Genomic DNA, 17,805 nt, shown 5'->3' on the forward strand with positions numbered 1-17,805 from the left:
AATAATGACCCAGAAATTCGAACGTTTCATGACGTCGTTTACCAAATGTCATAACAATGAGACATAATGGCGCCTTATTTAGAAAAACAATGAAAAATACAAAGTATTCAAATGGATGGCTAACTTCTAGACGAAAGTTCTGGTGATGTTTAGATTATATAGACTCAGTTGTGTACACTTGTCAATTGGTTTATAAAGTCACATAATGTTACCAGAATGAACAACTTAAAAGGCAGTCATTTGAAAAGGTAAGTGCAACTGTTACACCTGGGGTGTATCAATACTGCTGGAAATGGTGGTTTTCTGGATCCTGCAATAACATTAAAAGTTCTTAAATTTTTCATGAAACTTGGAACATGGATAGATGGCAATATGTACATTATGCACGTCATTTCATTTTGTTCCTACGTCAAAAATTATGGTTGTTATGGCAACAAATTAAAAAAATATTCTGACAATGGTGAAATTTTTGACATTGGTGGAGCCGGTAGGGGACTTTTATTGCTTGGAAATAGTCTTGTTATTACTATTGTTTACTTTTTGAGCCTTTTACTGTTAAAAATGCCCGCCAATTTTGGACAGACACTGCTATCTGCCTTGGCCTTCAACCCCGTCAAACAGATCTACTCAGAATAATGCTACTTTGCCATATTTTTCCTGTTCGGATATCTTGCTGAGTTCAAGGTAATCAAGTATTCAGCTGAAAACACAAAAATGATAATAAAATTATGCTTTCTTTCCTGTAACGATGTTGTTGTGATACACCCCGCGTGAAAAACAGCAGGGAATCTGTATTTAAGTGACCTCAATATTATGCGTAAACCTACATGTATGTGTGCATTTTTAGGTGGTGTCAAAATGGGTCTATAGCTCTGCCTGAACTGTTGTCCAATTGGTTTACAAGTCCAGCTGAAGTGACAGGCCATCAAAAACTGCACAGCATGACTAATCCGGAGACGGTCGTCTACACTCGCCCAGTTGTGTCGAGAGGATCGGTGTCTTTGAAGGTAAGTACGCCGTTATTTTCAATGAAATCTTTTGTAAAATGATTTCTTTGATATCCTGGCACACGTTTGTCACCAAAATTAGAAAAATTGTTGTTTTTTTTTACAATTACTGCTGCTATGAAACAACATTTTGTGGCGATAACTTTGCCAGTGTGCTCGACAATGTGATGCCGGCGTGGTGACAGACTTGTCCATTTGCAGCAAATAAAGCAACAAAGACTGTTGAAAGCTTACTCTAGTTGTATCTCACTTACATTTGTTGGCACTGTAATGGGTAAATGTGCACAAAAAAACTTTTGTTTTCTCAGATTAAATGGAATTGAGCACCCGGGCCAGACTGACACTTTCCGGAGCCTGTCCGAGACGGAACTCGAGCGGAGGAATCATAGGTCCAGGTGTCACAGAAGACTTAAAGCTCATGTCTGACAATGACTTTTTAGCTCACCTGAGTGATAGCTCGAGGTGAGCTATTGTGATCACTCAGCGTCCGGCGTCCGTCCGTCCGTCTGTAAACAATTTGTAAACATCTTCTTCTACTAAACCATTGAGCCAATTTCAACTAAATTTCATGTGGAGCATCCCTAGGTCATGGGACAAAAGAATTGTTAAAAAAAATTTGATCACATAACCAAGATGGCCGCCATGACCATATATGGTAAAAACCTTAAAAAATCTTCTTGTCAGAAACCGCTCATCAGATTTTCAAAAAATTTCACAGGGATGACCTTTGAGGGCTCCCCTGAAAAAGTTGTTCAAAGAAATTTGATTCGTCAAAAAACATGGCCGCAGGAGCTCGTTGAACTTTGCATGTTTATTCGTTTTTGCCTATTTTGTGAAAACTTTCAAAAATCTTCCACATTTTTTGTCCGATCCTTTCCAAATTTGCACAGTGTCTTTATATCAATGAGGACACGAACCCTACAAAAAATGAGCATTATTGGTCCATGAAGTACAGAATTACCTCCCCTTGAATTGAGAAAATGGTGTTTATGCAATAAAGTCCAAATTATTCATCCAATTCTTTCCAAACTTGTAAGGATTTAGCATGGTTCAAACAAGGGAAACAACTACGGTTTATGCATGTTTTTTTTATTACAGATTTGCCTCCCTTTAATTCATTCAAAATCTCATTTTACAGCAGAGATTCCAAATCTTACCTGTAAATGAGCCCCATATTTACTGCCGTAGCTATGTTACCTTTTCCCATTTGATCATTCTTAAGTATTGTTCTTGTAATGCTGCTACTGCTACTTCTACTGCTACTACTTCTACTACTACTACTACTACTACTACTACTACTACTACTACTACTACTACTACTACTACTACTACTACCACTACTACTACTACTACTACTACTACTACTAGTACTACTACTAGTACTACTACTAGTACTACTACTACTAGTACTACTACTACCACCACCACCACCACCACCACCACCACCACCACCACCACCACCACCACCACGTCTACTATTACTACTTCTACTACAACTGCCACTACTACTTTTACCACTACTACTACTACTACTACTACTACCACTACTACTACTACTACTACTACTACTACTACTACTACTTCTACTACTACTTCTACTACTACTACTACTACTACTTCTACTACTACTACTACTAATACTACTACTACTACTACTACAACTACTATTACTACTACTACTACTACTACTACTACTACTACTACTACTACTACTACTACTACTACTACTACATCACCACCACCACCATTCACAGTGACAAAAAACGTATTCACACAATGGCTGCTACTACAACTTATAGCCCATATAGGGGGGCATGCATGTTTTACAAACAGCCCTTGTTTCTATGGGATTTTACCCACAACTGTTCATGTTTATCTCCGACACATATTTTTAGGTCACCTGTCATGAAGTGACACGGTGAGCTTATGTGATCGTGTGATATCCGGCGTCCGTTGTGCGTGCCTGCGTGTGTCCGTGCGTCCGTCCGTCAACAATTTGTTTGTGTAGACAGTAGAGGTCACAGTTTGCATCCAATCTTGATGAAATTTGGTCAAAATGTTTATCTTGATGAAATCCGGTTTGGGATTGTATTTGGGTCATCTGGGGTCAAAAACAAGGTCACTAGGTCAAATAATAGAACAACCTTCTGTAGACAATAGAGGTCACAGTTTTCATCCAATCTTTATGAAATTTGGTCAGAATGTTTATCTTGATGAAATCTGGGTTGGGATTTTATTTGGGTCATCTGGGGTCAAAAACTAGGTCACTAGGTCAAATAATAGAAAACCCTTGTGTAGACATTAGAGATCACAGTTTTCATCCAACCTTTATGAAATTTGGTCAGAATTCTTGATGTAATCTGGGTGGGATTGTATTTGTGTCATCTGGGGTAAAAATCTAGGTCAAATAAATAGAAAAACCTTGTGTTGACAATAGAGGTCACAGTTTTCATCCAATATTTATGAACTGTGGTCAGAATGTTTATCTTGATGAAATCTGGATTGGGATTGTATTTGGGTCATCTAGAGTCAGGAACTAGGTCACTAGGTCAAATCATAGAAAAACATTGTGTAGACAATAGAGGTCATAGTTTTCATCTGATCTTAATGAGTCAGGTGAGCGATTCAGGGCCATCATGGCCCTCTTGATTTCAGTCAGGAAGTCAAGTGTGTTGTTTTTCCATTCAAGCAAGCCCTTTTGTTGGGTCAAATGACATCAGAAATGCTGCTTCTACATGGATTTTACCTAAAATGTTCCAAAAAAAACAGTTTGTTCCAATCCTGTTCAAAACCTGCTATGATGCACAAATATTGCCATTGAATTTTTTTTTTCACTTATTAAGTCATATTTTACATCTGCTTTGCCTATTAGAATCGAAAGTGATGCCTTGTATGGAGTCTGCATGTATGATGTAACCAAGTTCGGCTTTTCTACCTTAATTCTTGACGCGAAATGCTGTTACGCGTGACGCTTTCAACGTTAACTTTTATGAATAAATCTGTGTCATTGTATGGGAACTTTGTGATCTTTCTCAAAACAGATTATACCTATGGGAAAAGTGCCTTTAATTCAAATTTGAAGGCGTTTGGTTCTCTTAAAAGTTACATACCCCTAAAAGAAAGTTGAATTTGGAGGGTTACATGCAGTCAGTTTGCTACTAAGCACATGATGCAGGTCCTGGTGCATAATATAAGTTATTTGATGCAATTAATTGTGATTAAGCACACTTATTGTGTTGACTGAACGCATTTTGATAGGGATAAATGAGCTCTATAATGTAATAAAGACTTTAGAGGCGCACGTGAATGTTAACTGGGCGCATGTTAAAAGCCACTAAAAATCAACATATAGTTTGTACAATATTTGGAAAAATAAAGTGAACATATAAAAAATAGTTTGTAAAATATTTGGCAAAATAAAGTGAACATATAAAAAATCTATGTTCATTGTAGCAATAGCCAAAATTTCAACGCAAGATGTGGTCTGGTAACATAGATTTAATGCGATACAAAATGCTTGTGTTTTTTGTCTGTGTCCCAATATAAGTCAATTTCCGGCTATGATATCCAAACATTTACAATGGTATAATATATAGCGCAAATAAGACTTACTCTTAAGAGAAGAACTTGAATAAACGGAAGTACAAAAATAAAATAATACACAAGAATGTGATCTTTAAATGCTATTTTCTACCAACTTTAAATTTGTGAGAATATTAATAAATGTATATACAAAGCAAACAGTCTAATTTGGCTTGTGAAAAGAACTTTTCAACATATAAATTCAAAACAATTTAGAAAACTCTACAAGACGTTTATAAGACCACATCTTGCGTATTGAATCCTTGATTAATTTTTTTTATTGTAAGTAACCAGCGTGTACAAAAGAGAGCAACCAAGCTAGTCAATTGTGTCAAACATTTACCGTGTCCAGGAAGATTTGTGATCATTCCAACATTGGTATATCGTGTTTTTGAGGAGGCATGATTGAGGTGTATAAGCTGTTGAATAGCAACGACGATTACACAAAGTTTTAAATCCTAGTAGAACAAAAAGAATAGTTTTAACTCCTATAACAAAAGGACACTCACTTGACTTAAACTTAAGAAAAAGTCATTTAAGAAAGATGTCAAAAAACATTTCTTCTCACACTGGGTAATCATACCAAGCAACCTCGTACCAGATGATATAGTAACAGCGTTGATATCAAACCCCTTTAAGAACAGGTTGAACTCTTTCATGGTAGATAGACACAGTAATACCAGATAGAAACTGGTTTCCTGACCATGAGGGGGCTAGTAGAGGCTTAGCCAGCCTGCGACTCTTACCGCTGATCAAGCAACCTCGTACCAGATGATATAGTAACAGCGTTGATATCAAACCCCTTTAAGAACAGGTTGAACTCTTTCATGGTAGATAGACACAGTAATACCAGATAGAAACTGGTTTCCTGACCATGAGGGGGCTAGTAGAGGCTTAGCCAGCCTGCGACTTTTACCGCTGATCTAGGTATGTATGTAAATTTGTTGTGATACTTCTGTGTAGTATTTAGAAGTAGATGGTCTTGAACATTATTTACACTGACCAGTGGGTGTCTTAAAAGACACAATAGTTCAACATGTAGATTGGTAGTTATTCTTAAATTTATGTTAATGGATATATATGAGTACAGAGATAAATAACTTGAAGTAAACGTTGGGAGGGAAAAAATCTAACTAAAGCTGTTATGTGTTGCAGATTCGCAAAGGGCCCTATATGTGCTTTGTTAGAAATATCCTGTGAACAATTATTTTATGGAAATTTTCACATTATACATGTACTGTAGTTAAAATATTTTGGTATGTTTATAGTATTAAAAAAGCGCATTTTCCTCTAACATGCCCTTGTATTTCAAGATAGAATACTTTCCATGCCAGAGGAAAGAGGTCTGGGTTCAAATCCCAGCAGGGGCTTCAGAGGCTATGCATTTTAGTATAAATGATTCATATTGTACACTTGGAACTTTCCTAACCCAACACTTTAAACTTGAATATCTTAGTTGAGTAAACATTTGAAGGTAATATTTTCTGGTGAATTAGTACCGATTCTCTTTACTGGGAGATGATGTCTTTCATAATAGTTCATCATCTCAAAATATACATAACATGTTAATATGTGCAATTTAAGGTATAAGCTAAACATGTATTGTCATTGATGGTACATGTACATTCTGTATTTCAATTTCACTATCTAGTATAGAAATATTTTGCAGACCAAATGGAAGAAAACTCCATGTAAATAGTTTTTAAAGGGATTAACTGACATTTCCCCAGTGTCACAACACTTGTGAAAGGGTTTCATTTACATTATTTTCCCAGACTATAGACACATGAAACATACTACATTAGCGCTTTTAAGATTTTATATTTATCTAGTGACAATGGTTGCTCGAACCAACAATAGTAAGAAACCTTGTCAATAAATTAACAAAACACTATGTTATTTAATAATTTATTGCTGTTCTATAAAGGAAAAGCATTGATTAAATAAATGTCTACTCTTAGGTGTTGAATGGGAAGCTTCACACTTATATCAGTACATATGGGCCGTTCACATTCAAGAACATAATTATTTTTAATCCAATAGTTGTTGAGTAATATGCAGAAAAGTCAAAGTTGGTCCGATAATAAACCAATATAAGGTGCAACGTTATGCTCAGTGGTATTGAAAGTATGAGGAGTTACAATACATGCTTTGAAAATATTAAAGATACATGTTACAATAGTTAGATTTGGGACATTGAAATATCGTAGAACTCATGCATGTTTTCTGAACTGTATAGAACGAATAGAGGGTATAAACGATAATATACATACATATAAGATTTTAAGAAGCATGTTTATTGGAATTGCTGAACATAATCATTAACAAAAAAATCTTGCCAACAAAACAACAACAAAGGGATAAATAGAAAGATAAAACAGTACAACAAAACACAGCAAATATTGCAGGGACCCTCAAGCCCCTGGTTATTTTACTTTTAAGCAAACACTAAAAAATGAACTGTTCAAAACCTACACAAGATTTAGGGAACTATACACATTACACAAAGTGCTATATTCCTATTTGTTGCGTATTTTACTATATGTGAGAATCTACAATTACCAGCAGTAATATTATGGCAGATAAGAAATTCATATAGGACGTGATCTGAAACAATATTGAGTATTGACAACATGCATCTGCTTAAATGATGAACTAGCAACATTTTTACAAGATCCTCTCTTATTTAATCAGAATCTCAAGACATTTAAGAAACTCGTTGGTTTGTTACATTTAAATGTAACGCACAATGCGCTTCATAATATCCCACACAATCTACGTATTACCAATAAATTATCAACGCTATTCATGAATGACTAAATAATAGAGGAATACATTAGTTTTGAGTAAAATGATCTATTACAACAATATTGTATAACCATAATGTATCGTTGTATAAAGCAAACAAATAAAATGTTTATGGGTTCATCTTTGATTACTTATATTGATAACTTCCTAAATTTCCTGATTTGTGGGTCATTTGCATTTACTAATAGTGTAAAATTGTGAAAATTGCATTGAGGTTTAATTTCACTTGATCATAAGCTGAAATAACTGTTTTTGGGATCCTAAAATCTCAGTTGAAAATGTCCTTGACTTAGTCATGATTTCTGTTGGGAGATTTAAGAAAATATACCCAGACAGTATTTACCCGAACTGTAAGCCTGACTGCAAAGAGGCTGGTGAAATGTGGCCAATCAGAAATAGTTGATAAAGTCCAGCTTTAATACATGTAGGTCTTTATGAAAGCATTAGGATTTCGGCTAGTGGTTTATTCAGAGCCTCTTTTTTTTCAAAAATTTTTAGGGAAAGTATAAGGAAATTCTTTCAAATAAGAAAAATACTTAAGTTGATGGTTTTAATATCCAAAGAGATTATTAAATATTATAATGTTTATCATAAGTGATACATTTTTTTATGGAAATAGTGAACAATATTTTATGCTTTTGGAAGTCCTGTTTTCTTGTAATAGAATTAAATGTCCATCACATTCAATGCATATATTGTACATATATATCAAACATTTATTGCACTAGTCGGAACAGCACTTCTTTGTAACGGGCTGGTATTCACAATGACTTGTATGGAAAACTTAAGTAAATTCCTTACATTCATTAAATTCTTTCAGTCTCTGTCAAGTACATTAAAATGTTTTAAACAAGTAAGAACGGATGCAATTTTGAAGTTTTCATCATTTTGTAAGCATAAGACAATTAATTTCACAAAGTAAATGAATTCAGAAATGTTATCTTTCCAGTAACTCAAGTTAAGATTTCCCATAGGAGGTTTATGAACATCAGCCCATTACTCAAATATTCGGATGGTGGCTTGAGTATAACAGTAAATTGTGAAAAAATTTCAATAAAAATGGACTTTTCAAATTTTCAAGTAGCTTTTTAAATCGAAGCAACAAGTTAAAGCAATTATTTTAATGAAGGACTGCTTTAACATGTGTTTATTCAGTCAATTCATATTTGTTGAAGATAAGATCATCTCACCTTATGTTAGAGCCTACAGGTTTGTACCATTAATTTACACAATGTGAAGTTGATGAGACAGGTTTGACTACCCTTTTAGCCCATAAATATAACAAAGCACTTGTTTCAGCAGAATAAACAAAACAACTATTGCATGAATACATGTACAGGGAATTAAATATGGAAGAATACAAATAAAAGAATTTCTACAAATAAATAAAAAACAACATGACAATTTTGCACGAAAACTTATGCAGAGGAAGTAAAAAAATGACCTTTATTTAAAAGCATAAACTTGTATAATGTTACACAAATCCCTAATCATCAGCATCAGTTTTTTTAGCATTTATTGACAGGCAAATAGCTACTAATCAACAAAAATTTAATGCATATTCATGTAAAACTACACATCTATTTCTACATTCTAATTTTAAACTTAATCACCCCAAAGTAATGAAATACTCAACTTAGCATTGTAATATTTTTGTTTGATAAAATATAGTTCTACAAGGCATTTCAAGGCAAAGTTGTGTCTCAGTCATTTAGAAACATGGTCACATACGCAAACACTTTAACCATTAGACTAAATTTCTGAACAATACATAAAAAATCTTATGTTTAGTTCTGCGTATGTACCAGTATATTGAATTGAAGTATCAAAGATACATTGACTTTTGTCAAATGCGTTTGGAACTGGTATGTTTGTCAGATTTTGAAAATTATTGTCAATTAGCCAGTACTGGCATTATTTTCAGTCAACCAGTACAAAAATTATTGTCTGTCAATCAGCACTAACATTTTGTAACATGGTAATTATGACTAGGCACTAACAAGATTTAAGCTTTATTTTGTATTTACCTAAAAGCAAAAAGCTTTATTTGTATTTACTTAAAAGTAAAAAGCTTGACAACAGACCAACTGATGTTCATGTTTTTTTAAACAGCAAGATAAAATTTAATTATACATGAATGAGCATGTAACATACCAACATACACAAACAAAATATCTGCTGGAGGTAATGGAATTATTTATGAGTGAGCACATAATGTACCATAAAGCAGAAACAAAATATTTGCTACAAATCCATTATAATATAAAGAGCAATCTTATTAAAGCCGTGAGTTAGCATGATATCATCAATTGAGCAGATTGTGGAAAATGTTTGAAGCAAAGAATAAACAATTACCATAATAACACCAAACATTGCATTAATTCATGTACATTAAATTTCAAATGTGTGTTCTTTTTTTCTAAATCTTGCAATAATGTATCTAACAGGATATAATTATTGATTAATTAATAATTGTTCACACTATTCTGAATTAATGGCACTTTTATATATTGATGATTACATTTTTTATTTACATTTATTTTATTATCAAGTATCAATATTTGTTTTCATTATGTTGTCACTTATAGGCATACTGCCATAGAAAATAAGAAATATTTACAGAACAATAAAGAATTTAGTTGAGCAAATGCAAATGTGGTAGGCAAGAAAAAACTACACAATCAAATGAACAAAGAACTTCATTCCATACAAGTATATTTTAATTTACAATGATATATATTTGTAAGCACGTGTAAACCAAACTTCAGAAGTATTCAACATTTTGTTTTAAAATGAACTAAACACTATAAAATAAACTAATGACAACATCCATACATTCTTTTGACTAAAGAATGATATCTACATTACACAATTTTATGTAATAATTTTCTAAATAATTTTTGTCATTTTGTACTTTTAAAGATTGTGTTTATTTATTTTACAAATACCTTCTTTTATGATTTGCTTCAATTTTGTTCAAAAATCAATAAAAAAAACTGTTAAACTTAAAAAACAAACATTTTACACTTACTCATGAGCATAGAAAATATTAAAGTAAATCAGAAAACACAAATATCATAATAAATAAATAATAAAATTTGATGTTAACGTAAACACAAGTCTGTCATGTTCATATGATTGAAAGAACTTTCGATCAAATTCAAAGTTCTACCTCAACAGTTTTCAGCATGCCATGTTTCCATGGCAACAATAGTCATACAATTTCATTATATGCTTATCAAATTTTGACTTTTTTCTTACAATTATTTTCTTACAATGTTTCTTCATATGATTTCTAGGGAACTATTTCACACTTCTCAGAGTGTGCATATTTTCTTTACACACTCAACACTCAATGTTTCTATGTCAATCCTGGGTGACTATTTGTTTCTATGTCGACCCCAGGTGACTATTGTTTCTTTGTCGACCCCAGGTAACTAGTTGTTTGCGTCCCAGGCTTCAGATATTTTTCCTACCATCCACTGAAAAACAAAACGAAAACAAACTTCATTTATAATAAAATCTTAATGAGATCATCACCTATGGTACTGTAAAAATATTAACTTGGCCATGTTGGCTTCAACAATTTTCTCAATAACATATAACAAGAAAGCATTATATGTGATCATATTTAGATAATTAAAACTTCAACAATGGTACAACTAATCCTACCACCAAACAAACAAGAGCACCGCATAACGGGTGCCACGCTCAGCTGTGAAAGCTTGTCAGAATTTTCTTTATTTAGAGGTCACAGTGACCTTGACCTTTGACCTAGTGACCCAACAAGAGATGTGTTTGTCAGAAACACAATGCCCCCTACTGCGCCACTTTGAAATAAAATTTCTATTTATCATTTGGCAGGTATAGACATCATCTCCCTTTAAAGCTTTATTACTTCCCTTGGATTTTGTCCAATCCAACCAGGGGGGGGGGGGAGGTCTGTAGACAGTCAAAAATAACCAAGTCGGACATCAATGACAACCAAGGCCTGTGGTTTATCAAAGAGATCATAACCAGAGTTCATCATGTATGTATGGACATAAGTCCACTGGTATTTAATGAAAACTAGCATTCACAAATTAGAACAGGTAAGAAATGATAATTATATCAAGAGATGTGTTCGTCAGAAACACAATGCCCCCTATTGCGCCGCTTTGAAATAAAATTTCTATTTATCATTTGGCAGGTATAGGAATCATCTCCCTTTAAAGCTTATTTCTTCCCTTGAATTTTGTCCAATCAAACAGGGGGGGGGGGGTGTCTCACAGTCAATTATGACCATGTCAGACATCACTCACAACCAAGGCCTGTGGTTTAAAAGAGATCGTAGCAAGAGTTGATCATGTATCTGTGGACAAAAGTCCTCAGGTATGTAATGAACATCAAAGAAATTATAATTATATCATTTGAAAAAAAAACTTTGACAAATCAATCATTTGAGTTATAAATCATCAAAATAATAAATCTGTACAGTAACTGTGAAAAGAACTTCAATTCTTGGTAAGAAAATATATATATATATATATATATATATATATATACATATATCGAAATGTGCAGCTCCATGAGATACACATGCATGCCAAGTGTTCAATATTGAGTAATTTTCTCCCTTTTTAAAGCTTATAACTTCCCTTAAATTTGTATTTTTTACCGTAGACCGTAAAGGATGACCTTGACCTTTTACCACAATGTGTTTGTCAGAAACACAATGCCGCTTACTGCGCCGCTTTGATTTATTTAACAAAATATATACGTGGGCAGGTCAGATAACTATGTCCATTTAAAGCTTATTACTTCCCTTGACTTTGTTTTTTCGACCCTAGACCTTGGATGTCGGACGACGAGCTGGCTATGACAATAGCTCGGGTTTTCTCCGAAAACAGCCTCGCTAAAAATTAGCTACACTTTTACCGAAAGCAACCATCTATATTCAATTTACAAATATTCATATTGATATGTGACTACTATAATGATGCTATGCAGGAACAGGCGCTCTGTCAAAATTTTAAGTGGTTGACATTGATTATTGACTTAAGATTTATGAGGCACTACACCAACAACAAGGGTTGCCATGTTTTAATCATAATGATTGAACAAGCAAATTCCTTGAATTGATATCTCCCTCCAAAATTAATTTTGTAACAGATGGACGAACTGACTGACGGACTGATGGATGGACGAACAGGGCCAGTTCTATATCCCTCTGCCTGTAGTAGGGGATAAAAATAGTGTGAATAATTAAATACAAAAGCAGAATAAGACATAAAATGAGCTAATAATTACAAGCATGAATAATACTTCATCAACTTTTTCCAAGAGCAGGTATTTCAGGCATTTATGATGGTCACTGGGAATCAACAAGTGTATTAATTTATGGAGATAACATATTCCTAGTTAACATTCAATCACTTGAAAAATGAGGTAGTAATTATATCCACAAATTTAAGTGGACAGACAGATTGACTGAGCAACAAAACAATTGAATCCAACTTATACCCTCACAAGGGCTGTATTTGCCATTGTCGGCTAAGGTACGACTTAAAACTACCCAGAGTACTCCACAATGTACCCGGGGATAATATGTTTAATGCACCGACCATGCTTGGGGGTACTTTTTAGCCTATGTTCATACCCCAAGTATATTGTTGTATACCTAAGAGTACTCTGAGTACTTTTAAGAAGTACCTTGGCCAGCAGTTACCAATTTAGGGTGGTGGGTTGGGGGGGGGGGATAAATGCACCAATACTTACCTCAGCAAGTTTAAGGTCAGCTACATGAATCTCCTTTTTTGAGATGGAGGACCCGAACAGCCCCCGCTTCTCCTTCTCCTTCAACGTGACCTCTATGCCCTTGGTTGTGACCTTGGGTTTTTCCTTGAGCTCTGCCCAGATGTATGTGAACTCACAGTTCCAGGAGCCGAATATCTCCCCACGACTAGCAAACAATAGGCGCCTGCAATGTGGTACAGTTATGTTATATGCCAATCTTGAGTGTGGTCATTGTAAGTAAATAAATGAACCTGGATTGCACTTAAAATAGGTAATAAGTGAACCTGGTATGTGGTAAATTTAAAAGATTAGAGAACAGTGGAACTGGAGTAAATTTAAGAAACAGGTCAATATTGAATTTGTAAAAGTTAAGTATCAATTGAGTGAACAGTTGTCTGACATACGAGAAACATACAGTAACATTGTGTGATTTTTTGGTCAGCTCCGTTTATTGCAGCGAATCCCATTGTTACATGGGTCATTTCTGAGAGTTCGATAATTTGTTATAATATAGGGGTGATGATTTGTAAAGTTCCACTAGATGTATTTTTGTGCATATCTCTTCTAAGAGGTTTGTCAACCCAGTATTCACATGTTGTTTGTCCGAAATCAGTAAACAGAATTTTCCTCCCCACAGAAATGATCTAAATCACAACCCTGAGTAACAGGCAGAATCCAAATGACAACTAGACATATGTTGAAAGGATACGGGTGTTCTTACATTACACTTTTGTCTCAAAACTTTACTACTCTTGGAAAAAAATGCAACAAAATACCAAATATTTGTTCATAGGCCTTGACCCCAGCAAACCCTTCCAAAGTGAGGCAAAACAAAAAAAGCCAGACCAATTAAATGCCCCAATCACCAATCCTAATAATTGAGGTCACAAATGATATGGCTATGATAGCTGTCTTAAAACTGGGAGGTACTGGGTATGAACCTTAATTAAGGTTCTTTCCAAATACACAAAGTTTTGGTTCTTTGCAGGAAACAGACTTAAGTGTCTTCAAAACCACGTACATTTTGAGCTTATTAGTAAAAAAATCAAATAAGATTATGATCAAAACAAATTTGTTAGAAATGTGGTGAAAGCATTAATTTAAATGTGATGAAAACATTAACAAATTGTGGTGAAAATATAAATGTTATTATTAAGGTAATTCTGTTAAAAAAATAATGTTATTCTTGGTAAAAAATATTAAGAGGAATAACACTGCCCCCTACTTGTTGGTGACCAGGAAGACATTCTTGTTGTCCTTGGTTACCACAACATGGGCCACGTAGTCTTCAATGAGGTAACGGCCCTTCTCTGTCTCCTGACAACCAAAGAGATAGCATGCTTCCAATAATCAAAGGAACAAACCATCATTGTGTTCATAGTATCTATCTTTGTTTCAGTTGAAATGTCATGCTGCCAATATTCATAGAAACACATTATAATAGTATTCATAGTATCACTTTTTTGTTTAATTTTTCTAATGACTTGCATCTTTCAGACATTATGTTGTTTTTTTTCATTTTTAGCTCATCTATTTTTTGAAAAAAAATTATGAGCTATTGTCATCACCTTGGCGTTGGCGTCCGGTTAAGTTTTGTGTTTAGGTCCACTTTTCTCATAAAGTATCAAAGCTTTTGCATTCAAACTTGGTACACTTACTAACTATCACGAGGGGACTGGGCAGGCAAAGTTAGATAACTCGGGCGTGCATTTTGAAAGAATTATGTGCCCTTTTTATACTTAGAAAATTGAAATTTTGGTAAAGTTTTGTGTTTAGGTCCACTTTATTTCTAAAGTATCAAAGCTATTGCTTTAATACTTGCGACACTTACTTACTATCATAAGGGGACTGTGCAGGCAAAGTTATGTAACTCTGACTGGCATTTTGACAGAATTATGGCCCCTTTATACTTAGAAAATTTACAATTTCGTTAAGATTTGTGTTTTGGGCCGCTTTACTCCAAAAGTATCATAGCTATTGCTTTCAGACTTGGAACACTCACAAACTATCATAAGGGGACTGTACGGAACAAGTTGCATAAATCTGGTTGTCATTTTGACGGAATTATGGCCCTTTTTTGACTTAGTAACTTTGAATATATGGTTAAATTTTGTGTTTACATCCACTTTACTTCTAAAGTATCAAGGCTATTGCTTTCAAACTTCAAATACTTTCATACTATCATGAGGGTACTGTACCTGGCAAGTTGAATTTTGCCTTGACCTTTGAATGACCTTGACTCTCAAGGTCAAATAATTAAATTATGCACAAATTGCCATGACTTCGTTATTTATGATCAGATTTGATTAAAACTTTGACAAAACAACTCTTACATGACATATTACAATAGACTCAACCCAAACCATCCCCCATGACCCCCCCCCCCCCCCCCCCCGAATCCCCCCCCCCACCTAAAAAAAAAAACAAACAATTTTTATTTTTCATTTTTTTTAAGATCATCTTATAAATGACCACACCCTCACACTATACCCCCCCCCCCGACCCCACACAACCCCCCACTCATTTTTTTTTTGTAACATGGTTAAAAAACAAAAATATTTTTATTTTTGAAAGACTGTGCAACTATCTCACCCAAGAATCCCCCCCCCCCCCCACAAAAAAAAATTTTTTTTATTTTGTTATTGCATTTTATTTCTTATTTTTGTAAGATAATGTAATAAATGACCACACACCCACACTATACACTCCACCCCACCCATACATCTTTTTTGATTGAAGTATTGAGATAGTTCCCTTCACCTTTAAAATGAAAAATAGATGAGCGGTCTGCACCCGCAAGGCGGTGCTCTTGTTACATCTTGTATTTACTTATGTTATTTATTAGTTTTTGTCATCTATTATTTGTAATTTTGTATGATGCATTCGTGGTTTAATCAAACCAGAGCTAAACAAATAAATAAATAGCCAATAAACAGTTATAAATAAAAAACAAATTACCAAATACTATGTGTTCATGATATCACGTTTAAGTTGCTATGCGCATAAACACATTATTTTTAACTGATCGGAAAATTATCTCTCAATTATATCAAGTTTATGTTTCCATGACCATTAAAAACTTATTTCTCACTTATTAACTAACCCATTGTATTTGGGTTTTATACATATGGCAACCAGTATCACACTTGAATAGTAAATACAAGAGCTGTGTTCCTGAAACACAATGCCCCCTACTGGGCCGTTTTGAAGCCATATATTTTACCTTTGACATTGAAGGATGACCTTGACCTTTCACAACTCAAAACGTGCAGCTCCATGAGATACAAATGCATCCCAAATATGGAATTGCTATCTTCAATATTGCAAAATTTGCACCTTTGACCTTGACCTTGAAGGATGACCTTGACCTTTCACCACTCAAAATATGCGAGCCATGAGAGACGCATGCATGCCAAATATCAAGTTGCTATCTTTAATATTTAAAAATTTGACCTTTGACCTTGAAGAATGACCTTGACCTTTCACCACTCAAAATGTGCAGCTCCATGAGATACACATGCATGCCAAATATCAAGTTGCTATCTTCAATATTGCAAAATTTTGACCTTTGACCTTGAAGGATGACCTTGATCTTTCACCACTCAAAATGTGCAGCTCCATGTGATACGCATGCATGCCAAAAATCGAGTTGATATCTTCAATATTGAAAAATTTGACCTTTGACCTTGAAGGATGACCTTGACCTTTTACCACTCAAAATTTGCAGCTCCATGAGATACGCATGCATGCCAAATATCGAGTTGCTATCTTCAATATTCCAAAATTTGACCTTTGACCTTGTAGGATGACCTTGACCTTTCACCATTTAAAATGTGCAGCTTCATGAGATATAAAGGAATGCCAAATATCAATTTGCTATCTTCAATATTGCAAAATTTGACTTTTGACCTTTATGGATGACCTTGACCTTTCACCGCGCAAAATGTGCAGCTCCATGAGATACACATGCTTGCCAAATATCAAGTAACTATCTTCAATATTGCAAAATTTGACCTTTGACCTTGACCTTTCACCTTGAAGGATGACCTTGACCTTCACCTTTCACCACTCAAAATGTGCAGCACCATATGATACACATGCATGCAAAATATCAAGTTGCTATCTTCAATATGGAAAAAGTTATGGCCAATGTTAAAGTTCTCGGACGGACGGACAGACGCCATATATTTGACATTTGACCTTGAAGGATGACCTTGACCTTCACCTCTCACCACTCAAAATGTTCAGCTCTATGAGATACACATGCATGCCAAATATCAAGTTGCTATCTTGAATATTGAAAAAGTTATGGCCAATGTTAAAGTTTTCGGACAGACGGACAGACGCCATATATTTGACATTTGACCTTAAAGGATGACCTTGACCTTTCACCACTCAAAATGTGCAGCTCCATGAGATGCACATGTATGCCAAATATCAAGTAGCTATGTTCAATATTGAAAAAGTTATGGCCATTAAAGTTTTCGGACGGACGGACAGACTGACACACTGACGGACAGTTCAAATGCTACATGCCAACCTACCGGGGGCATAATAAAATCATTCCCTTCTTGCGTTTTACATGTACTGTTCTACCATGACGCAAACCATATGCAAAGTAAAAACAATATCA

At 34.5% G+C, this 17,805-nt stretch overlaps 1 protein-coding gene and 1 long non-coding RNA gene across 2 annotated transcripts in view; one reads left to right on the forward strand and one right to left on the reverse strand.

Moving 5' to 3' along the window:
- Positions 1–285: 285 nt before the first annotated feature.
- Positions 286–2,185, forward strand: LOC127867237 (uncharacterized). Its single transcript, XR_008043387.1, has 3 exons — positions 286–684; positions 848–1,007; positions 1,316–2,185. It is a non-coding gene; the product is annotated as an uncharacterized LOC127867237 (long non-coding RNA).
- A 4,680-nt stretch (positions 2,186–6,865) lies between these two features.
- The window catches only part of LOC127867202 (intermembrane lipid transfer protein VPS13A-like), a 150,758-nt gene continuing 139,818 nt past the window's right edge, over positions 6,866–17,805 (reverse strand). Inside the window, exons 83-85 of the mRNA XM_052408246.1 lie at positions 14,398–14,489; positions 13,155–13,356; positions 6,866–10,879 (exon numbers count right to left, since the gene is read on the reverse strand). Coding sequence (XP_052264206.1) covers positions 10,835–10,879; positions 13,155–13,356; positions 14,398–14,489 — 339 coding nt within the window. The 3' untranslated portion in view covers positions 6,866–10,834. The remainder of the gene's footprint in view (positions 10,880–13,154; positions 13,357–14,397; positions 14,490–17,805) is intronic.

The sequence above is a fragment of the Dreissena polymorpha genome, chromosome 2 (genome assembly GCF_020536995.1).
Source record: "Dreissena polymorpha isolate Duluth1 chromosome 2, UMN_Dpol_1.0, whole genome shotgun sequence".
Classification (NCBI taxonomy): Eukaryota; Metazoa; Mollusca; class Bivalvia; order Myida; family Dreissenidae; genus Dreissena; species Dreissena polymorpha.